This window comes from Camelina sativa, chromosome 7, assembly GCF_030686135.1.
Source record: "Camelina sativa cultivar CO46 ecotype springtype chromosome 7, ASM3068613v1".
Taxonomy (NCBI): domain Eukaryota; kingdom Viridiplantae; phylum Streptophyta; class Magnoliopsida; order Brassicales; family Brassicaceae; genus Camelina; species Camelina sativa.
Genome location: NC_141886.1, coordinates 5,729,802 through 5,754,426, shown reverse-complemented (window position 1 = coordinate 5,754,426; position 24,625 = coordinate 5,729,802). Strand labels below are relative to the sequence as shown.

The 24,625-nt window shown below is 39.0% G+C and overlaps 3 protein-coding genes across 6 annotated transcripts; 2 read left to right on the top strand and 1 right to left on the bottom strand.

Annotated features, from left to right (window-relative positions):
- Positions 1 to 12: 12 nt before the first annotated feature.
- LOC104704348 (cysteine-rich receptor-like protein kinase 7) lies at positions 13 to 3,204 on the top strand. Of its 4 annotated transcripts, none has more exons than XM_087457714.1 (7): positions 13 to 1,017; positions 1,322 to 1,450; positions 1,550 to 1,668; positions 1,763 to 1,973; positions 2,080 to 2,317; positions 2,575 to 2,725; positions 2,796 to 3,204. In XM_087457714.1, the coding sequence occupies exons 1-7, from the start codon at positions 231 to 233 to the stop codon at positions 2,910 to 2,912; spliced, it is 1,752 nt and encodes a 583-aa protein (XP_087313840.1). In that variant the 5' UTR covers positions 13 to 230; the 3' UTR covers positions 2,913 to 3,204. The 4 variants fall into 4 exon arrangements, 2 of the variants coding, with proteins under 2 accessions (XP_087313840.1, XP_087313839.1); XR_015561531.1 differs by having other exon boundaries at positions 19 to 1,017; positions 1,788 to 1,973; XR_015561530.1 differs by having other exon boundaries at positions 128 to 1,023; positions 1,788 to 1,973.
- A 1,869-nt stretch (positions 3,205 to 5,073) lies between these two features.
- On the top strand, positions 5,074 to 6,982 carry LOC147940908 (uncharacterized). Its single transcript, XM_087458312.1, has 2 exons — positions 5,074 to 5,450; positions 6,835 to 6,982. Exons 1-2 carry the CDS (start codon positions 5,074 to 5,076, stop codon positions 6,980 to 6,982), a joined length of 525 nt encoding a protein of 174 aa, XP_087314438.1.
- A 9,496-nt stretch (positions 6,983 to 16,478) lies between these two features.
- On the bottom strand, positions 16,479 to 17,499 carry LOC104704347 (putative cysteine-rich receptor-like protein kinase 9). The gene has a single exon (XM_010420454.3). It carries the CDS (start codon positions 17,448 to 17,450, stop codon positions 16,704 to 16,706), a length of 747 nt encoding a protein of 248 aa, XP_010418756.1. The 5' UTR covers positions 17,451 to 17,499; the 3' UTR covers positions 16,479 to 16,703.
- Positions 17,500 to 24,625: the final 7,126 nt, after the last annotated feature.

Genomic DNA, 24,625 nt, shown 5'->3' with positions numbered 1-24,625 from the left:
AGTTTTTTTTCCAATATTGACAAAAAAAAAGTAGACTAAACAAAAATGACATCCAAAAGAAAGCCCAAAAAAACCAAAACATTTAAAACAAAACCCCTTTCTTTTGAGTCGACTTGTCGTCTGTTCACAATCAACGTGTATCATACGGTTCTTAACGTTAATATTACGTTAGAAAATTCATATAAACAAAACCCCATGATGTGAGAAACCCAAATCATAGAAGTTGAAGGATGTCTTCTTTCGCCTCTTTCATCTTCCTTTTCGTTTTGTTCTTCCTCTCTATCATCAGAGCTTCTGTTCAGGATCTTACGCTCTTACACTATGTTTGTCCAAGTACGGCAACGTATACAAGGAACAGCACTTACTACAACAATCTCACAACTCTTTTGTCTTTCTTCTCTTCCCGCAACGCTTCATACTCCACAGGATTCCAAAACGCCACAGTTGGTCAAGAACCCGACATGGTCACCGGACTTTTCCTTTGCGGAGGCGTCTCGCCGGAAAGTTGTCGTGACTGCGTCGTCTTTGCCGTCAACCAATCCTTAAATCGGTGTCCGAATCAGAGACAGGCCGTGCTATATTACGATGAGTGTATGCTCAGATACTCTCATCGGAATATTCTCTCGACCCTGCGGACGATAGACGGATACACCTTATCCAGCCTCATTAATATTCCAACAAACCAACAAGAGAGTTTCCGAGGATTGGTTTTATCCATGATGAACCAAGCCGCAAGGGAAGCCGCGGCTAGTTCCAGAAAATTGGGTGCGATAAAAGCCAACTTCAATGCGTCTCAGACATTGTACGGACTTGTTCACTGCACCCCTGATCTGACTGCACAAGACTGTTCGCTTTGTTTGAAAACGTCCATCAGTCAATTACCCACTGAAAGAATCGGGGCAAGAGTTCTTTTGCCGAGCTGTAATTCAAGATATGAGTTATACCCATTTTACAACGAATCCGTCATTAGCAGTAGCACACTTCGATCACCACCACCGACGCCTCCTGCCCGAGATGGTCAGAGCTCTCTGTCTACTTCCTATGCTTTTTCATGTTCGAAGCCCAAATTTTCCATAATTAACTTTTTATTTTTTTTTAGTAAATACCAATATAAAAAAATTCGTTTTTCGATCGAAATAAAAAAAGGTTTTGTCCTTCGACCAGAATTTCAGAGTTCTTCTTTGTCTGTCATTTGTAATTAGCAATACGAAAATAGAAAGTTTCATTTTTTTTTTTTTTTTTGGAACAACCATAGAAAATTTCTTTCTTTTGACAGAATTTTGGTTTGTTAATAAAAAGGCACTTCTGATTTTAAACGCAGGGAATTCATCTGTGTTAGTGGTAGCCATTGTTGTGCCTATTATAGTGGCTGTGCTGCTTTTCATAGCGGGTTATTGTTTCCTTGCGAAAAGGGCAAAGAGGACTTATGAGACAACACCTTCATTTAATGGTAAAGATTAATCAAGCGATTAACAATCTTTATTGAGTTTACTAATCTCATTGTTCAGCCTCTTTTTTCCTGACTACCAAAACTTTTATTTTGTAACAGGGGATGATATAACAACCATAGAATCGTTGCAACTTGATCTCAAAACAATTCAAGCTGCAACAAATTATTATTCAGAGGATAATAAGATTGGTCGGGGTGGATTCGGTGAGGTCTACAAGGTATTACTTCTTTAACTGCTTGTGAGGTTCACTACATCTTATTGAAATTTTGTGTAAACACGATTGGAAAACAAGATGATGGGACACGTGACAGGGAATAATTTCAAATGGGACTGAAGTTGCGGTGAAGAGACTATCAAAATCATCAGAACAAGGTGACACAGAGTTTAAGAACGAGGTGGTTCTTGTTGCAAAGCTTCAGCACATAAATCTGGTTAGGCTTCTCGGATTTTCTATAGAAGGAGAAGAAAGGATATTGGTCTACGAGTATGTTCCAAACAAAAGCCTTAATTATGTCCTCTTCGGTGAGTTGCATTTATTTCTTTGTTTTAGTGATTCTTTAGCCTCTCTTCAAGCTTTGGGGAGGGTTGCAAATCTTAGGATCTAACTATAATTCATGGATGTGCACAGACCCTGCGGAAAAAGGTCAGCTGGACTGGACTAGACGATACAATATCATTGGAGGAATTGCTCGAGGGATTTTGTATCTTCATCAGGATTCACGACTCACAATCATACATCGTGACTTAAAAGCGAGCAATGTTCTCTTGGATGCGGATATGAATCCAAAAATTGCAGATTTTGGAATGGCTAGGATCTTCGAATTGGAACAAACCGATGAAAACACAAAAAGAATAGTTGGTACCTAGTAAGTCTTCCTCTACTTTTCGCTAGAAGAAAAAACCAGAGGTCTCAGGGTGGAACCAACCTAATATTACGTGCTAGTGTTTAGAATTTGAAGAAATTACGGGTTTTGGCCTAGAACCTCCATATAATCCCCACCAAAAGATGAATTTTGTTGAACAAATGAGATAGAAATGAATAGCCATCAAGAAGGAACTCTCACTTGAAGATTCCCACTAGAAACATTTTGCCAACGTAATGAATTTTTGTTGTGGATTCCAGTGGTTACATGGCTCCCGAATATGCCATGCGCGGGCAGTTCTCAATGAAGTCTGATGTCTACAGCTTCGGAGTGTTAGTACTTGAGATTATAAGTGGTAGGAAGAATAACAGCTTCCATGGGACAGATGATTCAGACGACTTGGTCACATATGTAAGTTTAAAGGCAATCAAGTATTAATTGCTATGGTGACAACTGATTGATTAATTGACTTCTATTGTAGGCTTGGAGGCTTTGGAATTATGGAACAGCGTTAGACCTCGTGGATCCAATTATCATAGATAAGTGCCCGAAGAGTGAAGTAGTTCGATGCATCCATATCGGGCTGTTGTGCGTTTAAGAAGTTCCTGTAGACCGTCCATCCATGTCAACCATATTAGTGATGTTCACTAGTAATACTATGAATTTACCAGTGCCTAGGCCACCAGGGTTTTGCAATCATACTAGACCCGAAGGGCCGCTTGAATCAGATAGATCTACCACTAGTAAATCTGTTCCAGTGTCTATTAACGATGCATCAATCACTAGACTATATCCTCGTTGAATGTGATCTTAAAATTCACGCTTTAATCAATTGATGTATTAAACTCAAATTTAAAATTATATTTGAATACTTCAAGAGGTTGGCAATCCTGTTTACTGTTTAGTTTTGTTTTTTGTCTTTAATTTGGTTTGATTTTGTGATTTAATATTGGTATTGTACTAGGTGATTTGCGCAGGATTTTGTATATAGCTTTTTTTTGTTTGCTTTAATTATGCCATTGTTCTTTTTTTTAGAACTCACAAAAGATTTATGAAATGAGATAAGTCAATCTTTTGGTTTTTGCTACAATCATTCGAAACTAATAATAATTGCCTTAATATTTTTTGGTGATCATGTATTTGAGTAATTTAGTTGCCTTAATATTCAGTATGTACATTTATCGTAATAATTGCTATAGTTTAGGAAGGTAAATACAACTCTTTTGAGTACATAATCATGTAGTCATCTCTATCAATATTATCATCGAAAGTTCTTCATGTTGTTTTCAGACTAGTCCACACAAACTCAGTCCCAACAATATATCCATCTCTAATGACAAGTGACGTTCACGTTAAATGCGCGTCCATCGACCATCCAAATTTTAGTTTTTTTTTTTACACCTCTTATCTTCCTTATCTTTACAATAACAATTATTCATCCTATCACATCACTCCTTTAAAATTTTCATGACTTTGTTTTGCGTTATACTTTTCAGCATTTTACTATTGTCTCCTACCATTATCTTGACACTCATAATCTTTGAAATTTCCTCTTAAAAGATACACGAAATGAGATAAATCAAAATTTATGGTTTATGCTTCAATCATTCGAAAATAATAATTTATTTAAGGTCCAAAAAGAGTCATACATTTGCATTTTACATCTCCCATTTACCTTTGAACACAGAAAAACAGAACTGAATAACTAAAGTTAACCTACGACAGTTGAGATAGTGTATCTTGTTTTTAGTTTCATCCTAACACGATCGCCGTCTCAAGTGTTAAACACGAATTAGTGATGGAAAAGCTGAATTCCCTTCGTCAATCTCAGGTAAGCATTGAAAATGCCTTTTTTTAAGGTTTAGACTCGGTTGGATCTTTTGGTCGCAAGACTCGAGCAGTGGGAATCCGTGCTTGAAGGACAATATATTTTGGTTCTCGGACGTAGAGGTCTCATGTCACAAGACCGGACCCATAGTATCCGCGGCAGAACCGTCTCTATACCCCTTCTTCCCAGTGCCCAGAAGAGGAGGATTAATGTGATCGTTGGTGGCCCGGTTCATGGAGACTCGAGTCAAACCGCGTTCCCAGCTCTGTGGCAACAAAGTCCTCTATGTCCTTCGCGGAAAGGAGACCTCACACCTCGTAAATCTCCATGATCACTTACTTATCGTAACCATGGTCCTTTCCAATTGCGAAGTTTTCCGAGTCCTGGTTGACATGGGAAGTTCCGTGGATCTCATATTCCTAGGGAACCTTCAGTGCATGGGGTCCGAAGAAAAAGACGTCATGGGAGCCCCAATTCCCTTGACCAATTTTGCGGGTGATACCTCAATATCGCTCGGGATCATCATGCTTCCCGTTCTTGCAGCCAAAATTTCGACCATGATAGACTTCGTCGTTCTCATTTTTTCTATCAACGTACAATGATCCTTGGGACACCTTGGATAAACCAGATGAAAGCAGTCACTTCGACGTATCATCAGTGCGTCAAGTTCTCAACCAAGGAGGGGGTGGTGACCATCCAGGGAGATCAGGAAACCGCTCGATCGTGTTACTTGGTTAGTTAACGGTTGAGGGATCAGTTCCAGACTGGGGTTTTCTCGAGGGGAGAGCTTCTCGTCTACCTTAGTGGACAAAAACCAGCAGAGATAGCAGTCAAAGTTTCAATCAATGACAACCCTTAACGGAAGGTTACGATCGGTTTGATCCTGTCCATAGAAGTCCGGGAGAAGATTGTGACATTTTTGGCCAGCAACATGGCAATGTTCGCATGGTCTGTCGAGGATATGCCAGGATTAAACCCGGGGATTATCTCTCACGAGTTACAAGTGGATTCGAGCTGCAAACCTATCAAGCAGAAAAGAAGAAGGCTAGGTCATGATCGAGCCAAAGCAGTCAACGACGAGGTCGAAAAGCTATTGAGGATGGGGTCCATCAGCGAGATTAAATACCAAGACTGGCTTGCGAATCATGTGGTTGTCAAGACGAAGAATGGGAAGTGGAGAGTCTTTGTAAACTTCACTGACATCAACAAAGTCGACCCTAAGGACAACTTTCCCTTGACGTATATAAATAGATTGGTAGAGTCCACTACCTGGCACAAGATGCTAAGTTTCATAGATACTTTTTCCGGGTATGACTAAATAAGGATGAACCTAGAAGTCGAGAAGAAGACTTCCTTCATTATCGATAGGAGAATCTATTGTTATATTGTTACGTCTTTCGGTTTGAAAAATGTTGGGGCCACTACATGTGTCTTGTCAACATGATGTTCAAAGATCACCTCCGGAAAACTATGGAAGTCTAGATCGACAACATGCTCGTTAAGTCGCTCAAGCTGGAGAATCATGTTTCCCATCTTGAACATTGTTTTGAAATTCTTAACAAATTCATATCTAATCAACCCTACCAAGTTTACATTCGAAGTCCCATCCAGGTAGTTAATTTGGTATATTGTTACGAATCGAGGGTCAAGGAAAACTCGAGCCAAGTCAGTGCTTTCCTTGAAATGCATTCTCCAAGGAGTATGAAAGAGGTTCAACAGCTCATAAGCCATATTGCGGCGCTTAACAAGTTCATCTCTCGGTGACAAGTGCCTACCTATCTACCAAATTCTCAAGGGCAATAAGAAATTCCTCTCGGACGATAACTGTAAGGAGGCGTTCGCACAACTCAAGAGGTATTTGACATCGATCTTATCAAAACCGAAAGAAGGGGAAACCTTATACCTCTACATATCAACTCAAGGAGTATGAAAGAGGTTCAACAGCTCATAAGCCATATTGCGGCGCTTAACAAGTTCATCTCTCGGTGACAAGTGCCTACCTATCTACCAAATTCTCAAGGGCAATAAGAAATTCCTCTCGGACGATAACTGTAAGGAGGCGTTCGCACAACTCAAGAGGTATTTGACATCGATCTTATCAAAACCGAAAGAAGGGGAAACCTTATACCTCTACATATCGGCGTTCGCACAACTCAAGAGGTATTTGACACCGATCTTATCAAAACCGAAAGAAGGGGAAACCTTATACCTCTACATATCCATATTTGAGCACGCGGTTAGCAGAGTCATCGTGAGGGAGGACCGAGGCAAGTAGGCACCGATTTATTACGTAAGTAAAAGTCTGATAAGCCCTGAAACAATGTATACAAGCATGGAGTAGATGGCCTTTGGTATGTTGGTCTCAGCTCATAAACTCTGCCTGTATTTCCACTCGCACCTAGTTGAAATATTGACCATGGTATTCTACATGGTCCGAGCCAATCCGGGAGGCTGAAAAAATGGAAAATAGAACTCAATGAGTATGATATATCATAGAAAAGGGGAAACAACATGAAAACACAGGTCTTGGTCGACTTCCTTACTGATTTGCCTATCCACGACTTGTCTTAGGCAGAAGAGAGTGGGCCATAGAAGCTCCATGTTGATGGCTCATCTCATCATCTAAAAGTGGTTCGGGAATTGGTATAAGAACTAAGGCCCCGAATTTCATGGTGATTGACCAATCATTTAGGCTCTTGTTCTTGGCGTCAAACAATGAAGTCGAGTATGAGGCCCCCATCACAAGACACCAGCTCGCTGTCGAGATTGGGTTAGGAAAATTATTGCCCACTGCGATTAGCATCTTATTGTCAACCAATTCCAAGGAGATTATGGAGTAAAAGATCCACGAATGGATGCATACTTAGTGGTCACAAAGGAAATGGTACAACGGTTTGACCATTTCGAGTTGGTAAAAGTCCCCCGAGGAGAGAACAATTTTGCGTACGTGTTGCCCGCTCTCACATCCACCTCGAATCTCGTTGTCCAAAGGGTGATACTGGTTGAATTCATTTCTTCAAGAAGCATTGTCCTTGATGAGGAGGTAATCGCATTATTCGTTTCAGGTCCCGTTCACAAGGGCAACCGGTCCTAGTCCCAGATCCAAGAAAGGGTAGGCCTGCCGCCACCAAGAAGGTTCTGGTCCTGGTCCCAGACCCTAGTAATCAGCCTAGGAAGAAACCAAGACTCCCATCAGTCATCCGGAGGTGACTCTATTTTTAGTTCCCGAGCTCGAGCCTCCACACCAGGAAGAGTCGGAGGAATTTTCCGCTGAACCGGTGGAACAGTCGGCCGCTGCCAAGACCCCACCTACTGTACCAGTAGAATGGCTGACCAAGGCCCAATGACAAACCGTGCTACGAAGTCACTCCTGAGGGTACAACGACGGAACCTTAGAAGTCCCCCGTTGATGAGGTGGATACAAAGTGAAGCGAAAGCCTCAAGACAAAGCGCATGAAGCCCTTCACACTAATGATTGGGGGCAGATTGGCGTACCCCCATAATATGATATATTCGGACTGGCGAGCGTTCTCACGATGAGTGGCAAGCATGGAAGTTCAGAATCACCAATGTGAAGTACCACATAATCGAAGGCTCTTTGTTATGTCGAGGTGTTAGCGACCCATACCTACTTTGCATACACGGCGAGGGAGCATAAATTGTGGTTAACAATGTTCACGAGGAGCTTTGTGGGAGCCAATCTTCAGGACGTTCTATGGCATTCAAAGTGAAGCATATGGGTAATATTTGGCCAACTATGCTAGCAGATTACACGCGCTACGCTAAGCATTGTAAGAAGTACCAACATCATACCCTTTGATTCATCAGACCTCTGAGTTTCTTTCGTCAATCACTACAACCTATCCCTTTATGCGCTGTTCGACGGATATACCAATGCATAAGTCCACCCAAGGCATCCAACAACTCCTCATCCTAACGGATTATTTATCCAAATAGGTCGAATTGGAAGCTTACATAATGGTGAAAGATTCACATGTCAAGTCCTTCTTTTGAAAGAATATCATTTGCCGTCACAACATTCCATACGAGATTGTTACGGAAAATGGTTCTCAGTTCATTTCTTTGAGGATTTTTGCTAGGAGTGGGGGATCAAAGAAAATTACTCAACACCTCGTTATCCAAAGGAGAATTTCCAAGCCGAGGCAACAAATAAACCATCATCACCACAACGAGCTAATTGGGAAACCCCCTTCTCGTTGGTCAATGGGATGTAGTCTATTTTTCCAACCGAGATGGGTGTGCCGGGTCTAGCAGGGCAATACTAAATGTTGGAGGATTCCCTTGGTCATATTGACGAGAGACTGGACCAAACTCTTGGTAATCTTCAAAATTATCAACAGGCCACAACTTTCTATTACAATTCCAAGGTCAAGATTCGGTCCCTCAGCGTTGGGGATCTCTTCCTCCGTCAGGAATTCAGCAATACGAAGGAACCAGGGAATGGTAAGCTCGTGATCAACTAGGAGGGACCTTATCAAATAATGAAAATTGTTCGGAACGGGGTGTATCGACTCAAGGATCGAAAAGGCATCTCGGTCCAAAGGCTTTGGAACATCCTTAACATCAAGAAGGTCTATATTTAGCTTTCTTAATTTTTATAATTTGAGAACTACGATTTTTTTTAATCCTGCTTCTGGCTCGATACTTTGGGTCCACCAATCCTTTAAAGAAGAATTTACTTTTTATTTCAAACCTATGTGGTTGCAAGCTTATGCTTTTCTTCCCTATTTACGCGTGGAAGGTCGGTTCAACCTCCCACATTTTTCTTAAAAAACAGCTCGTGATCCACGTACACACCGTCTCTGGGGAGTCGAATGCCAAAGCCATTCATATGCATGTTCCTTGACACACCATCTCGGACAAGTCGGGTTTTACAAGCCCGATAGAGTCCACAAGCATATAACCAAAGAAAATCCAAAACTCGAGTAATTAAACAAATAAAAGTGCTTAAACCAATGATAAATTTGAAACCTACCTCTCTATAGTCTCCTTCTGTACACTATATATATGTTTGTAATCACTCTCATTTGTTAAAAGAAATGTATATTACATAGACACTATGTAACGCTCCCGAACTGTCCTATGGCTGTATAAGCAAAGGACACGCCCTAGAGATGCTACGATGAGGGAATTCACCAGCAATCCATCCGAGGTTCTAAAAGGAAACAAGCTCCCCAACCAGTCCACCGGTGGTGCCTTCCCACCCGGAACACCACTTAGGCTTGCCAATCTTCGTGACATTCGGGGGATGTATTTGGCATGGACGAGACCATGTATCATGTTACTTACCTATAGTAAATTAATACAATATATGAATTAAGATACCAAAGTAATACTTAGTCGGATATTTTTCAAGAATACATATTAGGAAAAATATTGTTTTACAAAAATCACATAAAATTCATATCTAGCTTCCCAGCGTTTGCTCCAGTCTCTAGACTCAAACTCAATTTCAGCTATCCTGCAAAAAAAAATGAGTCATGACTAATCGAGAATTATTCAATGAGCTGGGTAGATACCCCTCCTAACATGCATTCTATTTTCCATCCCGACTACCCCAACAAACATCAACATAAGCGAGAGCGGAATTATAGCAGAATAAACAATAAGCAACCAACAATGAAGGTTAGAATGATAAAAAAGACTCGATAAATCTAGACACTTCACATCCTAGGGCCCTCGATAGTCTCCTCCGTTCCACATCCATTCCCATGTTGAATCCACAAAGGAAACCAACGCGAGCCACAAAGTTACATCATCATGCAGCAGTTCCGGCTAGTCACAAACCTAGAACACTGAGAATGTCAAATTGCGAGTAACCATTAGGGATTAGGCTCACAAGACACACACACAACACATGGAACAGAAAATTGACTACTTAATTCTAGCTACAAATTTGAAAATAAAATTCCAAGAAACTAGGTAAAATAAGTAAAAATTCTAAGAGTTATTCCAACGCAAAGAATTAAGTACTTCAAGCAAGCAAGCAATTTCAAGGAAGATATTCAAGCAAAATATGCAAGTTAAATCAAGCTATAAATTTCAAGCAAACAATCAAGTAAACAAGAATTTTTCAAGTAAACTTCAAATTATTTCACCAACAATTATGCATGCATGTCAAGCTAACCAATTTTTATGCAAAATATTGCAAATAAATCCATCAAGTAAACTGAATTCATCAAGTAAACTAAGATCATTTTTTTTATGCATGCAAGTCCGGTTTTATGCATAGAATTGCAAATAAAATCCATCAAGTAAACGTAAGCATGCGTGTGGAATCTAGCGTCAATTCTATGTATATAAACAAGAACCTAACGAGAACTTTTACCAATTTTTAGCATGCAACTCTTTTTAGATCATGTGATTCTAGCATGAACTATATCTAAATGAACATGCAATAAGCAATGGATATGTACAAGACCCCTAGAATTCATGCAATATCCCACACAAAACTACTACAACTCAAAAATCATTCTTTAGCAATGGCTGGATCGAACTTCTTATTCCCCGGCGGAGCAGCTTCGACGTTAGTATTCTCGACCTTCAGCGCTCATGAAAGACCCCGACTCGGACGTCCCAGCTTCCGTTCGGCCCCATTCCCGGCCGAATATCCATTGACTCGTTTACTTAGGTTTGGCTCGTGGCTTTGCTTTGTAAACCTTTATACACAGCAGAATATAACTTTACCCTTGACCCATCCCTTTGTGACTTAGCCATACAACCAACCAACCCCATAGGCTTAGCACATTAAAGATGGGGACTTATAGTCCCTTCGGTTCACAGTGATCGGATGCACTACTGGCTTCCCGAACCACTCGTGTGCCGAAGCTTGGCACCGGATGTACCGTTAGTTGACCCCTCGGTCATACCATTGAACGCCGTCGACTTGTCAGTCTTGGTAACAGAGCCAGGCCGATACTTCCGAACGACTTGTCGACAACCCGACCGATCAATCCATCCTACGGCTTGTACCGTCGATCATTTGATCACTCGATCCGACCAGCAATTGAATCACCAATCAATCCTCGATCGATCTGTCCATTGGCGGGAATCGTCGATGACCTTTCGATCGGTCCGACTCTAGCTTCGATCATCCTGCAAACAGTTCGACTCTATGATCGAACCACCACTTATCCTTTGATCAGTTTGACCCGATTGTCGAACCATCGCTCGTCTCATCGTACCTTCGATAGAAAGGTAGCATGCACATCAGTTCGGACGAGTATCGATGTACTCGCCGAGCCGCATCCCCTTTTCTTCTTAGGCATAGATGGACAAATGGACGGATGCTGGTGTGTTGGAAATGAGTGCCACGCCCTCTATATATAGGGTACTGGCCGGTCTAGGCCCCAAAAGGCACTTATCCGACAAGACTGTTCGATCGTGCACGTTCGTCCGTGCCCGTTCGACCGTACCTATTTGGTCACTGCGTCCCTCCATCCCAACCGCTCAAAAGCTCCCCAGCTGACCTGCACACTGTCCATCTTTGTCCAGCTAGCCGAGCTTGATCGAGCTCCTTGGCAGCTGGTCGAGCTAGTGGTACCTGTCGGTCAGCTTGTCCAGCTGAGCTAGCTAGTGTACCAGCTGGGGTAGCTCAGCTAGCTTAGCTAGCTAGTTCATTGAGCTTGTTGAGCTCGTTCAGCTTTTATTCCAGCTGGTTGAGCTAGTAGCTTAGCTACTTAAGCTTATCGAGCTTTCAATTTCCTTATAACCAATTGCCCCCCTTTAGGATCGGGGGACGTGAGTGTTACAGCTCACAACCTCGATCCTTCTCGACCAAATCTTCGACTTTGTTGTCTTAATCGACCAAATCTTCGACTTTGTTGTCTTAATCGACCAAATCTTCGACTTTGTTGTCTTAATCGGTAGCCTCTCGACCATTCGGCTTCTAGTATGCTGGTCTGCCGGTACCACTTCCCTTGTTGGTCCTTCGTCTTTTTTTAGTTTTGGCTCATTGGTTTCTCTTCTTTGTAGTTTTTACGACTTTCCATCATAGAAAGTCCTTTAGCTATCGGTCAGTCTCCCCTTTGGATTTTTGACTTTGTATCCAACATTGGCCATTGGCTATTGATCGACTTATTTGTATTTCTTTGGAAATTCTTCATTAGCTCCTCTTCCTTTTCTCTTCTCTTTTTTCTAAGTTTTTTCCGGGTCTTTTCTTCGAGAATTTTTATTTGGCCGTCTTATAAGAATTTATCCTCGAGTCTAAATGCTCTTCTTCTCTTTTTCGTCATCGTGCGACCTCTTAATATTTGGTCCTCTTCTTCCTTCCATTTCATTTTTCTTCTCGGAATATACCTTCATTCCTTCAATATTACCTTCGTGTTTCCTCACCATTGTTCTTTGCAATCTTCACTTTAATATAGCTACTCCCTTGTCTTGTTATCGACTTTCTTAGTAAACCTCTGTTCTTGACTTATTTGCTACTTTTTCAACTATCTTTCGCATCCTTCTTGTTTATTGGTTGGTGCTATCTATTAAGCTTTTTCATCTCCAGCATCTTCCTTGTTCTTTACATTTTCTACCTCCGTTTGGTACTAAGGCTTCCTTGGCTGGTTCCTTAAATTTCATATTTCTATTTCTCCTTTTCCTTTGATTTGGTGAATTTTTGCATTTCCATCATGTAAACTTGTTTTCTTCGGCTTGTTAATCTTTGTACTTCACCATGTACTCGACTTCTCCGGCTCCTTTAATGTTTGCCTCTCCCTTTCTTTAATTTGTTCCACGTCTCCTTATGTATAATTTGCTTCCTCTGTCTCACTTGATTCTCACATCTCCTTATCTAGTTTAATCCTCCGGTTCATCTAATTTTTGCCATTCATCATGTAAACTTGAGCCTTGACTTGTTTGTTTCTCACCTCTTCTTGTAACCTTAAACTCCCAGGCTTACTTGATTTTTTCATCATCTTGAAAACTCGACTTCTCCATTGATCGCCTCTTTCTCCTTTGTTTTCGGCATCTTCTATGTTTAAAGTGAATTTTCCTTTATTTACTTGTAGTTGTCCAACAGAACCTCACGGGCTTTGGCCTTTTGCATAAAAATTTACTTCACTTCGTCGCCTTTGATTACCCTTTAATATACTTTGCCTTTAGCTTCTCTTGGTCGATTTTTCGACTGCCCGTAGCTTCTCTGGATCGGTTTTTATTTGCCCTTTTGCGCCTTCTTGATTAATTTTTCTTGCACTCTTTGTAATTGTTAAAATCACATCTCATGGTCGATTTTCTTGGATTTGCTTCGATTGATTTTATTGCATCCCTTAGGTCGATTTTCTTGACTTAGTTAGACTGGTCATATCGTACTTCTTATTTATTTATTTTTAGCTTGGTTCAACTGAGCAGATCGCTCTTCTTGATTGATTTTTCTTAGCTTGGTTCAACTGGTTAGGTCGCTCTTCTTGATTGATTTTCTGATCTTGGTTCGACTGGTCAGGTCACTATTCTTGATTGATTTTTTCTTGGTCTCTCTTCGATTGGTCTGATCACACTTCTTCATTCGCGACTCTCGATATATGGTTTAGTGTTGCAACGGTTTTCTGATATATTTACAAGCAACTACGCAAGCAATGCTAGATAACACCCAAACATGCAATGCTATCATGCAATATGCGATATTTAAAAGCAAAATGCAATGCATCTAGTTCGAATATGCAACACACAATTCGCAAGCAACACCAAAGTTAGAGATTTGCATTCAAATGATAAAATCACAAAGAATACTTATCTAACACAACAACAAAATCACGCATAATTTAGCAAGCATAGTACAAGCAATAGACGCGGCTAAAGACTTAGCATAATTTACCCTTAGCATTATAATATTTCAAACCAAAAATATAAGGGTTCTTCTACTGCCATGCATCTATTTACAAGGTTAATGGTTCTTGTAACGTCTCGACCGCTACCTTTGTGTGGGCTTCATGTCCACTCCCTGCCAATTGTATATTTTAGTATATATAGTGTTGTTGTAACCTTTCTCAAGGTATGCAGAAAAGCTTAATCAAATACATTCTTTCCTAAGCACTTGTACTTGAGATCAGATTTCGACTTCAACAACTAAAGTCATCGAGTGTGGGATCCAACAGCCACACATACTAATTATTTTTTGTGGATTCCAGCGGTTAAATGTCTCCCGAATATGCTATGTGAGGCCAATTCTATAACAGCTTCCATGGGATGGATGGTTCACATGACTTGGTCTCATATGTAACTTCAAAAGAAGTCTAGGTTATGCTTAAGCTATGGTTGCAATTGATAGATTGATATTATATGCCTGGAGGCTTTGGAATTACAGAACAGCATTAGACCTCGTGGATCCAGTTATCGTATATAACTGCCAGAAAGAGTGAAGTGGTTTGATGCATCCATCTTGGTCTATTATGTGTTCAGAAAGATCCCGTAAACCGTCTTAACTCTTCAACCATATTGATGATGCTCTCTAGTAACACTATGAATTTTACCAAGACTATGACTTTACCACTGCCCAAGCGACCAGGATTTTTCGATCTTACTAGACCCACAACCCGCTTAATTCAGATACGAGAAAGTCTGTCCCAGTATCTACTAACGATGCATCGATCACTAGTTTATATGGTCGTTAAATGTGATTATTGTAGTATTTCAGATACGCAATTTTTAATTACATCTAGCTTTTCATTATGTTTTAAGACACTTTGCATATACTGTATAGATTGTAATTTATTAAGTGTAGGTTTTTATCATGTTTAAAATATTGTTAAGCGGGCTAATCATTCATTTTAAGTGGGTTAGCGCCTAATACGAAAAATCAGAAATTATACGGGTTTCTTATGAAATGTTTTATTTATTATTATTATTTTATTTTATTTTTTTGAATAAAATGTAAAATTTATTCGGGAACGCATCACCCGAGCCATTCTCAGGTCACCAGTCGGGAACGCATCATCCGAACCAATTTCAGGTCACCAGTCGGGAACGCATCACCCGAGCCATTCTCAGGTCACCAGTCGGGAACGCATCACCCGAGCCACTCTCAGGTCACCAGTCGAGAACGCATCATCCGAGCCACTCTCAGGTCACCAGTCGGAAACGCATCACCCGAACCATTCTCAGGTCACCAGTCGGGAAAACATCACTCGAGCCATTCTCGAATCGCCAATCGAGCCACTGGTTGCACATCGACAAAATCACGCATGTCAGGAAGGTGCTCCATCTTACACGCTTCAGGAGATTCCCGAACCGACGTTCTATCTTGTCGTTTTAAGTTTTAAGGATTCACACATTTTTTTTACTATCAATACATTTTGTTAAGTCTTTGTCCCGGGGGACATCTTATCTTTTATCTCATTTTGTTCTTAAGGTTCTACCTAGCCTCCAAAAACGTTCGGAGACTTTGTATCCAAATATCTTTTAATTCATTGAGTTTTTGCATTTGATTTCTTGTACAAACTTGTTCATCTCATTTTTATCTATATAAGAATGCTTGTTTCAATGTTTTCTGGATTTGTATCTTTGGTGATGATTTCCGGATCTGAGTAGTGTTAAGGTTCTTAGGGATGGGATAGACTAGGTGGAGGATCTTAGGATGTATGGTGTTTAAGCTTTGATTTGTATGATCCCTTCTGGACTAGAGTTAGAAATACTAGTTTCTCTCTGTTCAATTGGAACTAGGTCTTAGACATTTCCGCACCCAAAATTTGTTTGATGAAATGTCTGACCAACTAGTGCTAGAGACTTACGTTCCCAGCCTAAGAGATTAGTTGTCTAGGATGTTTGTTGACGTGAATGAACTTGTTTGTCATGCCACGCTTGATCATGTTTCTCTAGCGAGAGCTAGGTTTGGAAGTGGTTGTGTCTAAGTAGCTTCTGTCAAGAGATTGAATTAGCTAAGTCATGATGTTCATTGTTTAGGGATAGTTTTCTTGTGGCATTTTAAACACTCTATAGACTAGGATACTCCACCGACATCAATTACCCCCATCCTTAGGACTTTTATCTTTTTGATTGATATTACATTCCTAAGACTGTTTCGTTTGTTCATGCTTAGAATCGTTTTCGGTTTCACTTATTCTTGTTCGCTTCTTGTCATACATTTTCGTTTCTAGTTCTGTGACTAATTTCCGTTTTGCATTCTGATCACTCTAGGATTGTTAGACATAAAAACACTCTTTTTGAATTGGCTTAACTTGTGATTTCTTGATTGCATCTTGAATGGTAGCAACATCCCATTTGGATTGACACCTTAAGTACTACAATTGCATAAGGTTAATTGAACATACTAGGAGACACAAGGAGACACACACAAATCTTAGTATCAAAACGAAAATGCCCCAAAAACACTTTTCTTTAGAAAACCTCAATCTGCATTTATTTACTGTTTACTATTCAATTTATACAAACATGAAATCACAAAAGTGGAAACGTGGGTTTCTCCTAAAACTTATATAGAAGCATAACATTATTTGCTACATTAAAATAAAATGAGCGGTGGAGGTTAACTGCATATGATATCTAAATAGTTTTCATCGATGCTTTGTGTAGTCACATCAGGTGGTGGTTTGCGTTCTAATTAACGGCGGATTCGTCGTAAAACGGGTAAAGCTCGTATCTTGAACCACAGCTTGGCAAAAGAAGTCTTGCCCCAATTCTTTCCGTTGGTAACTGATTGATGGACGTTTGCAGACAGCGCAAACAGTCTTGTCTCGTCAAATCAGGAGTGCACTGAAGAAGTCCGTACAAAGTCTGCAATGCAGTAAAATTGGTTTTTCTCGCTTCGAATTTTCGGGAACTATCCACGGCTTTGTTTGCTGCTTGGTTCAGGGTGGACAAAACCAACTCTCTGAACCTGTCTTGTTGGTCAAGTGGCATATTATTGAGGTTAGGCAACGTATATCCACCATCGGTTCTAAGGGTCGAAAGAATATTCCGGTGAGAGTATCTGAGCATACACTCATCGTAGTAGAGCACGGCCTCTCTCTGATTCGGACACCGAGTTAAGGATTCGTTGACTGCAAAGGCGACGCAGTTACGGCAAACTTCTGACGAGACATCTCCGCGGCATAGGAAAAGTCCTGTGACCCTGTCGGGAGCTTGACCCGCTGTGGCGTTTTGAAACCCGATGGAGTATAAAGCGCTGCTGGAAGAGAAGGAAGACAAAACTGTTTTGAGGTTGGTGTCGTAAGTGCTGTTCCTTGAATACGTTGTCGTGTTTGGACAAAAATAGTATAACAGAGAAAGGTTTTGCGCTGAAGCTCTGAAGCAAGTGAGAATGGATAAAAGGACAAGGAAGATGAAAGTGGCGCACGAAGACATAGTTGCGTCTTTTTTGTTCGGTTGTAGATTAGAGTTAAACAGAGGATGCTTTTATAACCAAAAACGTTGACTAGTCAAGGTCAAAGTAAACGCAAAACTATTTTCGAAACTTTCATATCCATTGCTTTTTAGTTATTTCAGCAGTTCTTTCTAGATGATATAGAAAATGAGAATTGGGCAATACCGCTATTAATATTATCAAAACAGTCCAAATTTAAACCTTGAAGTCTTAATTCCTAGTTTTATAATCCTAAAAGTTAAATGTAAACCATCAATTCTAAACTGAACTGCAGAAAATTATTTTAAATTTCAGGATTTACATCTAAAAATAAAAATCAGAATTAATTAATGTAAAAAATAATGAAATTCACTAAACGATATTACACAAACTACAGTTCGATTTGGTTTTTTGTATTGAAATTTGAATGAATGGTCATGTCCAACTTGGGTTTCACTACCATTCCAGTTTTTTCGTTTGTGGATGATATTGAAATGAAAATTGGACTTGGGCAATATGGCCGCAACGTTATTAATAATTACGAAAACGACTTATATAACAAAGAGATTTTATGTAATAACTAGATTTAATATTACAGTATACTCTCTCTCTATTAGAATAGATGAATTTTTAAGACTTTCACATAAATTAAAAAAAATATTTAATGTTTAGCAATAAATACATTATTATTCATAATAACATATTTGCATAGTTATTAACTTAACTAATTGTAATTCATCAAAGTTTTAAATTCTCAGTCAATGATTCTTGAAATTTATAATTTTCTAGTATTAATTGATAAACATATACAGAAAATCATCTATTGTGTGATACAAGAAAACAATTCAAAAAAACCATGTATTGTCATATAAAGAGAGTAGTTAAATTCAAACTTCTAAGTTCTAACTCTTCATTTAAACCCTTAACCCTAAAAAGTAAAACTTAAACTTTAAATTTGAAACGAGACTGCTGAATATTATTGTGCATTATTTTGAATTTCAAATTTTATAAGAATTTCAAAATCATGGTGAAGTCTCATTGGCATAGCCGCAAACTCCGACACAAATGTCATCTCTTTTTGATAGATTTGATGAGAGTAAGAACACAAAGGTGTTTAGGAAAAATTAATATTAGACTCTTATGGTTGTAATTGTACAAGATAAATTCTCTTATATAGAGATGAATTTCCTAAACTAAGATAATGATAAATGTAAATAATATATTTAGATAAATGTAAATATTCTTAAACTATATTTTCTAGATTCTGTTCAATCTTCATAATTTACATATTCTTGGGTTTGTCATCTCGACCGTCGATCTCGGTCGATCTCCGGTTCTCCATATCCCAATACCCTCCAGCAAGCTCATACGTGGTAACACGGGTGAGATTGGACAAGTCTTCAAAATAATGGCTTTATACCCGGCCGTCGGGTCATCATCGACGTTTATATCCAATCATAGGGTTCAATGTAGTTACAATACCCAGCCGTTAGGTCATCAACGTTTATACCCGGTCGTAGGGTCATCAACGGCGTTTATACTTAGTCGTAGAGTCATTTTCGTGGCATTTATACTCAGCCATAGAGTCAATCTCTATCGATTTATAAAACACAAGTTTGGATCGTTTTTCGAACTTTTTGTTCATAAAGAAACTTGTGTAGTCATGGTCGAATTCGAATTCATCATCACCGGATCAACATCGTATCCGTCGAAGTCATCGTCGTGGCTCCGTCGAAGTAAAACAAAGAAACCACATGACAATACGTAAAGTAGCACAAACATGTGCTATTATGCCCAAATCTCTTATACAAGAGACAATCACCAATCTTTTTTTTTTACTTGGCCAACAGGCCGAACACAACCATACGTCTTGGTTAATATTCATAGTCACCACCACCAACCAAATCATGGCCACACAAGACAACACACTCACGTGTGTGTGAAAACAAAATACCAGATTTTTTTTTTTTTTTTTTAATAGTGGATGGAGTTTGGATAAATCTCATTACCAACTCACAATTAGAATAAAAAGAAAGAAAAGACTCCAAAGTTAAAAAAAAGAAGCAATGGAGGAAGGTCAAAAAAAAAAAAAAAAAGAAGAGAAACTTAATTTTTTTTTTTCTTTTGCGGAAGTTAACGTAATGGAATTATAAACGTCATCAAAGATTTTGGTTCTGCTACCATAATAGATTTGATGAGAGTAAGAACTCAAAGATATTTAAAAAGAATTAATATTATACTCTTATGAATGTAATTGTACAAGATATATTTTCTTATATAGAGATAAATTTCATAAACTAAGATAATAATAAATGTAAATAATATATTTAGATAAATACAAGTATTCTAAACCCTCTAAATAATTTTTTTTTGCAAAACAACCCTCTACATCGAATAAATGCAGGTCAATACCATAATCTTTAAAGTCACCCGCAATATAACCCTCCTTTATATCGATGACGTGGCAGCCGTTTATTTCGTTAAAAAACATCACGGTTGTGAAAACGACACCGTTCTGCTTCGGTTTAAAACAACACGAAAGTTAAAAATCATGTTGTTTTATAGACAAAAACGACATTCCCCTTCACCTTTAGGGTTCATCCTTTAATTTGGGGGAAAAAGGAGAGATGGTTTCGTGAGATGTATGAGGGTTCATCGTCGTAGAAGTTAATCATGATTTAATGGTGAAAGATAGGCTAAAGGGATTCATGAAAAAATCTTCCTTTAGTAAATTCAAAGGCCAAGGTAGAGTTCTCGGATCTTCTTCTTCATTTGCACCTCGACCAGGTTTAACTCTTCCTCCTAACCGGTTTAGCTCTTCTTAAGCTCCAATTCCGACTCCTAGACCCAAACCCAATCTGAATCCCACTTCAATGTCGTTGCCTGAGAAACCCATATCCTCCAATCAAAGGATAGTTGGTCTACAAGAAACCCGGATTATGATCTGGTTCGTGTTCTCCACGAGACGGGTTCGGTCCTTGCACAGATCCCAGAATGGTTATTCTCTGAATATGTTGGTGTGTCCAATGTGTAAAATCCATTCACGTAAGTCTTTTTGTTGTCGAGAGCTGTCTGGGAGCACTACTGGAGAAATTTTTTTAATTTGAGAAGTATGATAATGATAATCTGAAATTGAGAAACTTGGTTGTGTTATCTGAAATCGATAAACCTGAAATATTCATAAGGATGAACCCTAATTTTGATTTTTTTCCCCAAATTAAGTTTTATTAAAAGGTGAAGGGGAATGTCGTTTTTATCTATAAAACAACATGATTTTTAAATTTCGTGTTGTTTTAAACTGAAACAAAACGGTGTCGTTTTTTTACAACCGTGATGTTTTTTAACGAAATAAACGGCTGCCACGTCATCGATACAAAGGAGGGTTATATTGCAGGTGACTTTAAAGATTATGGTATTGACTTGCATTTATTGGATGTAGAGGGTTGTTTTGCAAAAAAAAATTATTTGGAGGGTTTTTTTGCACAAAACCCTATTCCTAAACTATATCTTCTAGATTCTTCTCAATCTTCATAATTTACATATTCTTGGGTTTGTCATCTCCATCGTCAATCTCTGTCGATCTCCGATTCTCCATATCCTAATACTTTTCATAGTCAATGAATCTATGACCATCCCCACATTTCGAGATTTGTCAATATATAATGTACATCAGCCACACATACATATTACATGGAGATTGCATTTTATGCCATAAACTCTATTCCACATTTTTTTGGTAGAAAACAGAGGCAAAAGCTTCCCTTATTTTATTAAAATTTTAAAAAATTTACAAACATATTTTTTTAGTACATGAAATTTTTTGAAGATCATTTCTCAAAAGAGAAACAACAAAGTTTGGAGAGTAAAAACCAAAGTATGAAAACGCATAGTTCGCTAATCTATGGATATGACAATTAGTTTCTTTATACACATAAAGAATACGAACTATCCAATTCCTTGAAAAAAGTCATAGCACAAACATACCAAGAAAGTGAACATATGATTGTCACTTATCCCTTCCTTAAGAAACCCCCCCCCCCCCCCCATTCTGAATCAATCTCAAGGTCTACTCGAGCTGCTCTTTGATCCCAAGCCATGCACATCCCATAGTAAGCTCCCACAATTCTGCTAACGGGGTTGAACACCTCCCAAAATTAAGCACAAAACCACCCCGCCAATCTCTTTTGTCATGTTCTACTTGTCTAGACATTTATCGAGATTTGTCAATACATGATGTACATCAGCCACGCGGACATATCAGATGGAAATTGCATTTTCTGCAATAAACTCTATTACACATTTTTTTGGTAGAATATCTGGAGGCAAAAGCCTCCCGTAATTTATTGAAATTTTAAAAAGTTACAAATATATTTTTTGAGTACGTGAAAGTCTTTGAATATCATCTCTCAAAAGAGAAACAAGAAAATTTGGAATAAAAACAAAAGTATGAAAATCTAACGATAGCGAATACGCATAATTCGCTAATTCGTCGACAGAACAATTAGTTTCTCTATACACATAAGGAATACAGACTATCTAATGCGTATTCGCTAATTCGTCTACAGATTAATTAGCTTCTCTATACACATAAGGAATACAAATTATCTAATCCCTTGAAATAAAGTCATGGTAGAAGTGTACTAAAAAAGAGAACATATGATAGTAATTATCCCTGTCTTAAGAAACCCCACCACCATCCTGAATCAATCTCAAGGTCTATCCGAGCTGCTCTTTGATTCCAAGCCATGCACAGCCCATAGTAAGCTTCCACAGTTCTGCTAAAGGGGCTGAACACCTCCCAAAATTAAGCGCAAAACCACCCCGCTAATCTCCTTTCTCATATCGCAATACACCCCCATATGTCGTTGGACCGAGATTACCATGCAAAGCCCCGTCCATATTCACTTTTAACCAATCGAGTTCTGGTAGCCCCCAACATATCATTCGCTCCACTTTACCTAGCATCAATCCAACCCTCTTCACAGTTTCGATTTGCTTTGACCACTTATTGTGCAATATCTTTAAGAAATTTAATTTTATCTTTGCAATTTACCTATCTCGTCAAAGACATTACCACACCACCACTTCCAACCCCACCATACTGCCATAGCAAAAGTTATTGACCAAGATATGTCATATGTATTCACCCTCCTCCCTCCCACTCAAATGATCATACAACCATTCCAAGAAAGTCTGAGAAAAAAACTCATTCCTCTTCCGCATCGGTACAAGCCTCATCCAAACTCCTAACATAGCAGGACAATCTCTCAGGACATGTAAAGTTATCTCCAATCCTTTCTTACATACCGTACACACATTATAGTCACATAAATGTCGTCTATGTCTTTCAGCATTCACCATAAGAACTTGCTGCCCTGCTAACCATAAGAAAAACTCTCACTCACTCCAGAGCAGCGATTCTCTAGATTCGACTAAAGAAAACTGACATGTTTAGTCTTGGAGTCTCATCTCGGGTAATCATATCATATGTTGAGTTCACCATAAATTTACCATCTGAAGTCCTCCCCCATGACAGCTTATCCTTCGCCCTAGTAAAACTATCAAGAACTACAACCTTTAGCTCCTCTTGCTTATGCATAGGTAAATGCAAAGCAATTTGAGACATATCCTAGCCTAGTCCATCAATCCATCAATCCATAAATCTCGTGCCAACACTAAATCATTGTTAGGACAAAGCCCACCCATACTACTCTTTGTGAGTGTATCCCTCGATAACTATCTATCTGCCCAAAATCAGATAGATCTCCCATCACTAACCATCCAAATATGTCTTGGCCCATTCACCTCTCTCAAACCAACCCCCACAATCCTCCATGTTGAAGACAAGTTACTATTCACAGCAATCCAAGATATAGACAACCCACTTTATACTTGCTTTTCACCATTCTAGCCCAGAGTTTATCTTTATCATTAATCAGTTTCCGACCTACCTTTGCTATGAGTCCCATATTCATATCCTTAGATGCTCGAATACCCAAAAAACCTTCAGACTTAGGTAGACACATCTTAACCAAACTGAGAAAGTGTTGTTTCCTCTATTCTGTTGTAGTACCCCACAAGAAAGATCTTGCAGTTTTATCCAACAGGGCTAGTATAGACTGAGGCAAGATTATAGTGGACATCGAATGAACATGTATAAATGATAACACTGCTCTAGTTAGCTTCAACCGACCTGCAAAACGAAGTACCCGACCTTTCCACCCAGCTAGTTTCAATGAAACTTGTTCCAAAATATTATTAAATATCCCTTTATTCATGCGCTTGTGAAGCACTGACATCCCCAGGTATTTCCCCATATCCCTAGTAGATTGAATCTCGCTTTCATCACTTATCAACTTTCCCAAATTTATGGAAAAGTTATGAGAGAAAAAAAAATTTGATTTCTCAAGGCTTACTTTTTGCCCCAATGTTGTGCAAAAAGCTCCCAACACACATGTAACACTTTTTATTTTCTCTACCGAAGCCTCAACAAACAAGATATGGTCGTCCGCAAACAAAATATGTGAAAGTTGTGGTTGTCCCTTAGATAAGCTTATTGGTTTCCATCTTTTTTACTGAGCGGTCAATCATTTGACACAACCTTTCCATGCACAAGACAAACAAATATAGAGATAGAGGGTCTTCCTGGCGAAGTCCACTTTGAGGTTTCAAAGAGTTTATCATTACTCAGACGTCCTGAGATAAAACTAGGTGTAGCTGGACCTATGAGTTTCGAAATCATACTCTTAAGCCTCTCCACCATAATCTTTATGATAGTCTTAAACAAGACATTGCACAAACTAATTGGTTTGAATTGGCTAATCTGATCCAGTTTCATCACTTTAGCTATCAAAAACACTAATGCATCATTCATGTCAGGCGGTAAGACCCCTGTTTTTAAGAACTCTAACACAAACTTCACCACTGAATCACTAACAACATTCCAACACTCCTGATAAAAGATTGATTGGAACCCATCTGGTTTTAGAGACTTGAAGCTACCCATACTCCAAACTGCCTTCTCTATCTTCCCAGTCGTGAATGGCTTACTCAAAAATATACAGTCAGCTTGTGTAAGCCGCGTGAAACCATCTCTTAGGAGCATATCAACTACAACATCAACACCATTCATTGAATACAGACGTTGATAGTACTCAATCGCTTATTTTTCTAATTC

What these genes read in the sequence shown, in the direction of transcription:
- LOC104704348 (XM_087457713.1), top strand. Translation starts at nt 231, where the DNA reads ATGTCTTCTTTCGCCTCTTTCATCTTCCTTTTCGTTTTGTTCTTCCTC. An exon ending in GATTCGGTGAGGTCTACAAG is followed by an intron (nt 1,669 to 1,762) that starts GTATTACTTCTT and finishes GACACGTGACAG; the next exon opens with GGAATAATTTCAAATGGGAC. An exon ending in CCTTAATTATGTCCTCTTCG is followed by an intron (nt 1,974 to 2,079) that starts GTGAGTTGCATT and finishes GGATGTGCACAG; the next exon opens with ACCCTGCGGAAAAAGGTCAG.
- LOC147940908 (XM_087458312.1), top strand. Translation starts at nt 5,074, where the DNA reads ATGGCAATGTTCGCATGGTCTGTCGAGGATATGCCAGGATTAAACCCG. An exon ending in TTCATAGATACTTTTTCCGG is followed by an intron (nt 5,451 to 6,834) that starts GTATGACTAAAT and finishes CCAATCATTTAG; the next exon opens with GCTCTTGTTCTTGGCGTCAA.
- LOC104704347 (XM_010420454.3), bottom strand. Translation starts at nt 17,450, where the DNA reads ATGTCTTCGTGCGCCACTTTCATCTTCCTTGTCCTTTTATCCATTCTC.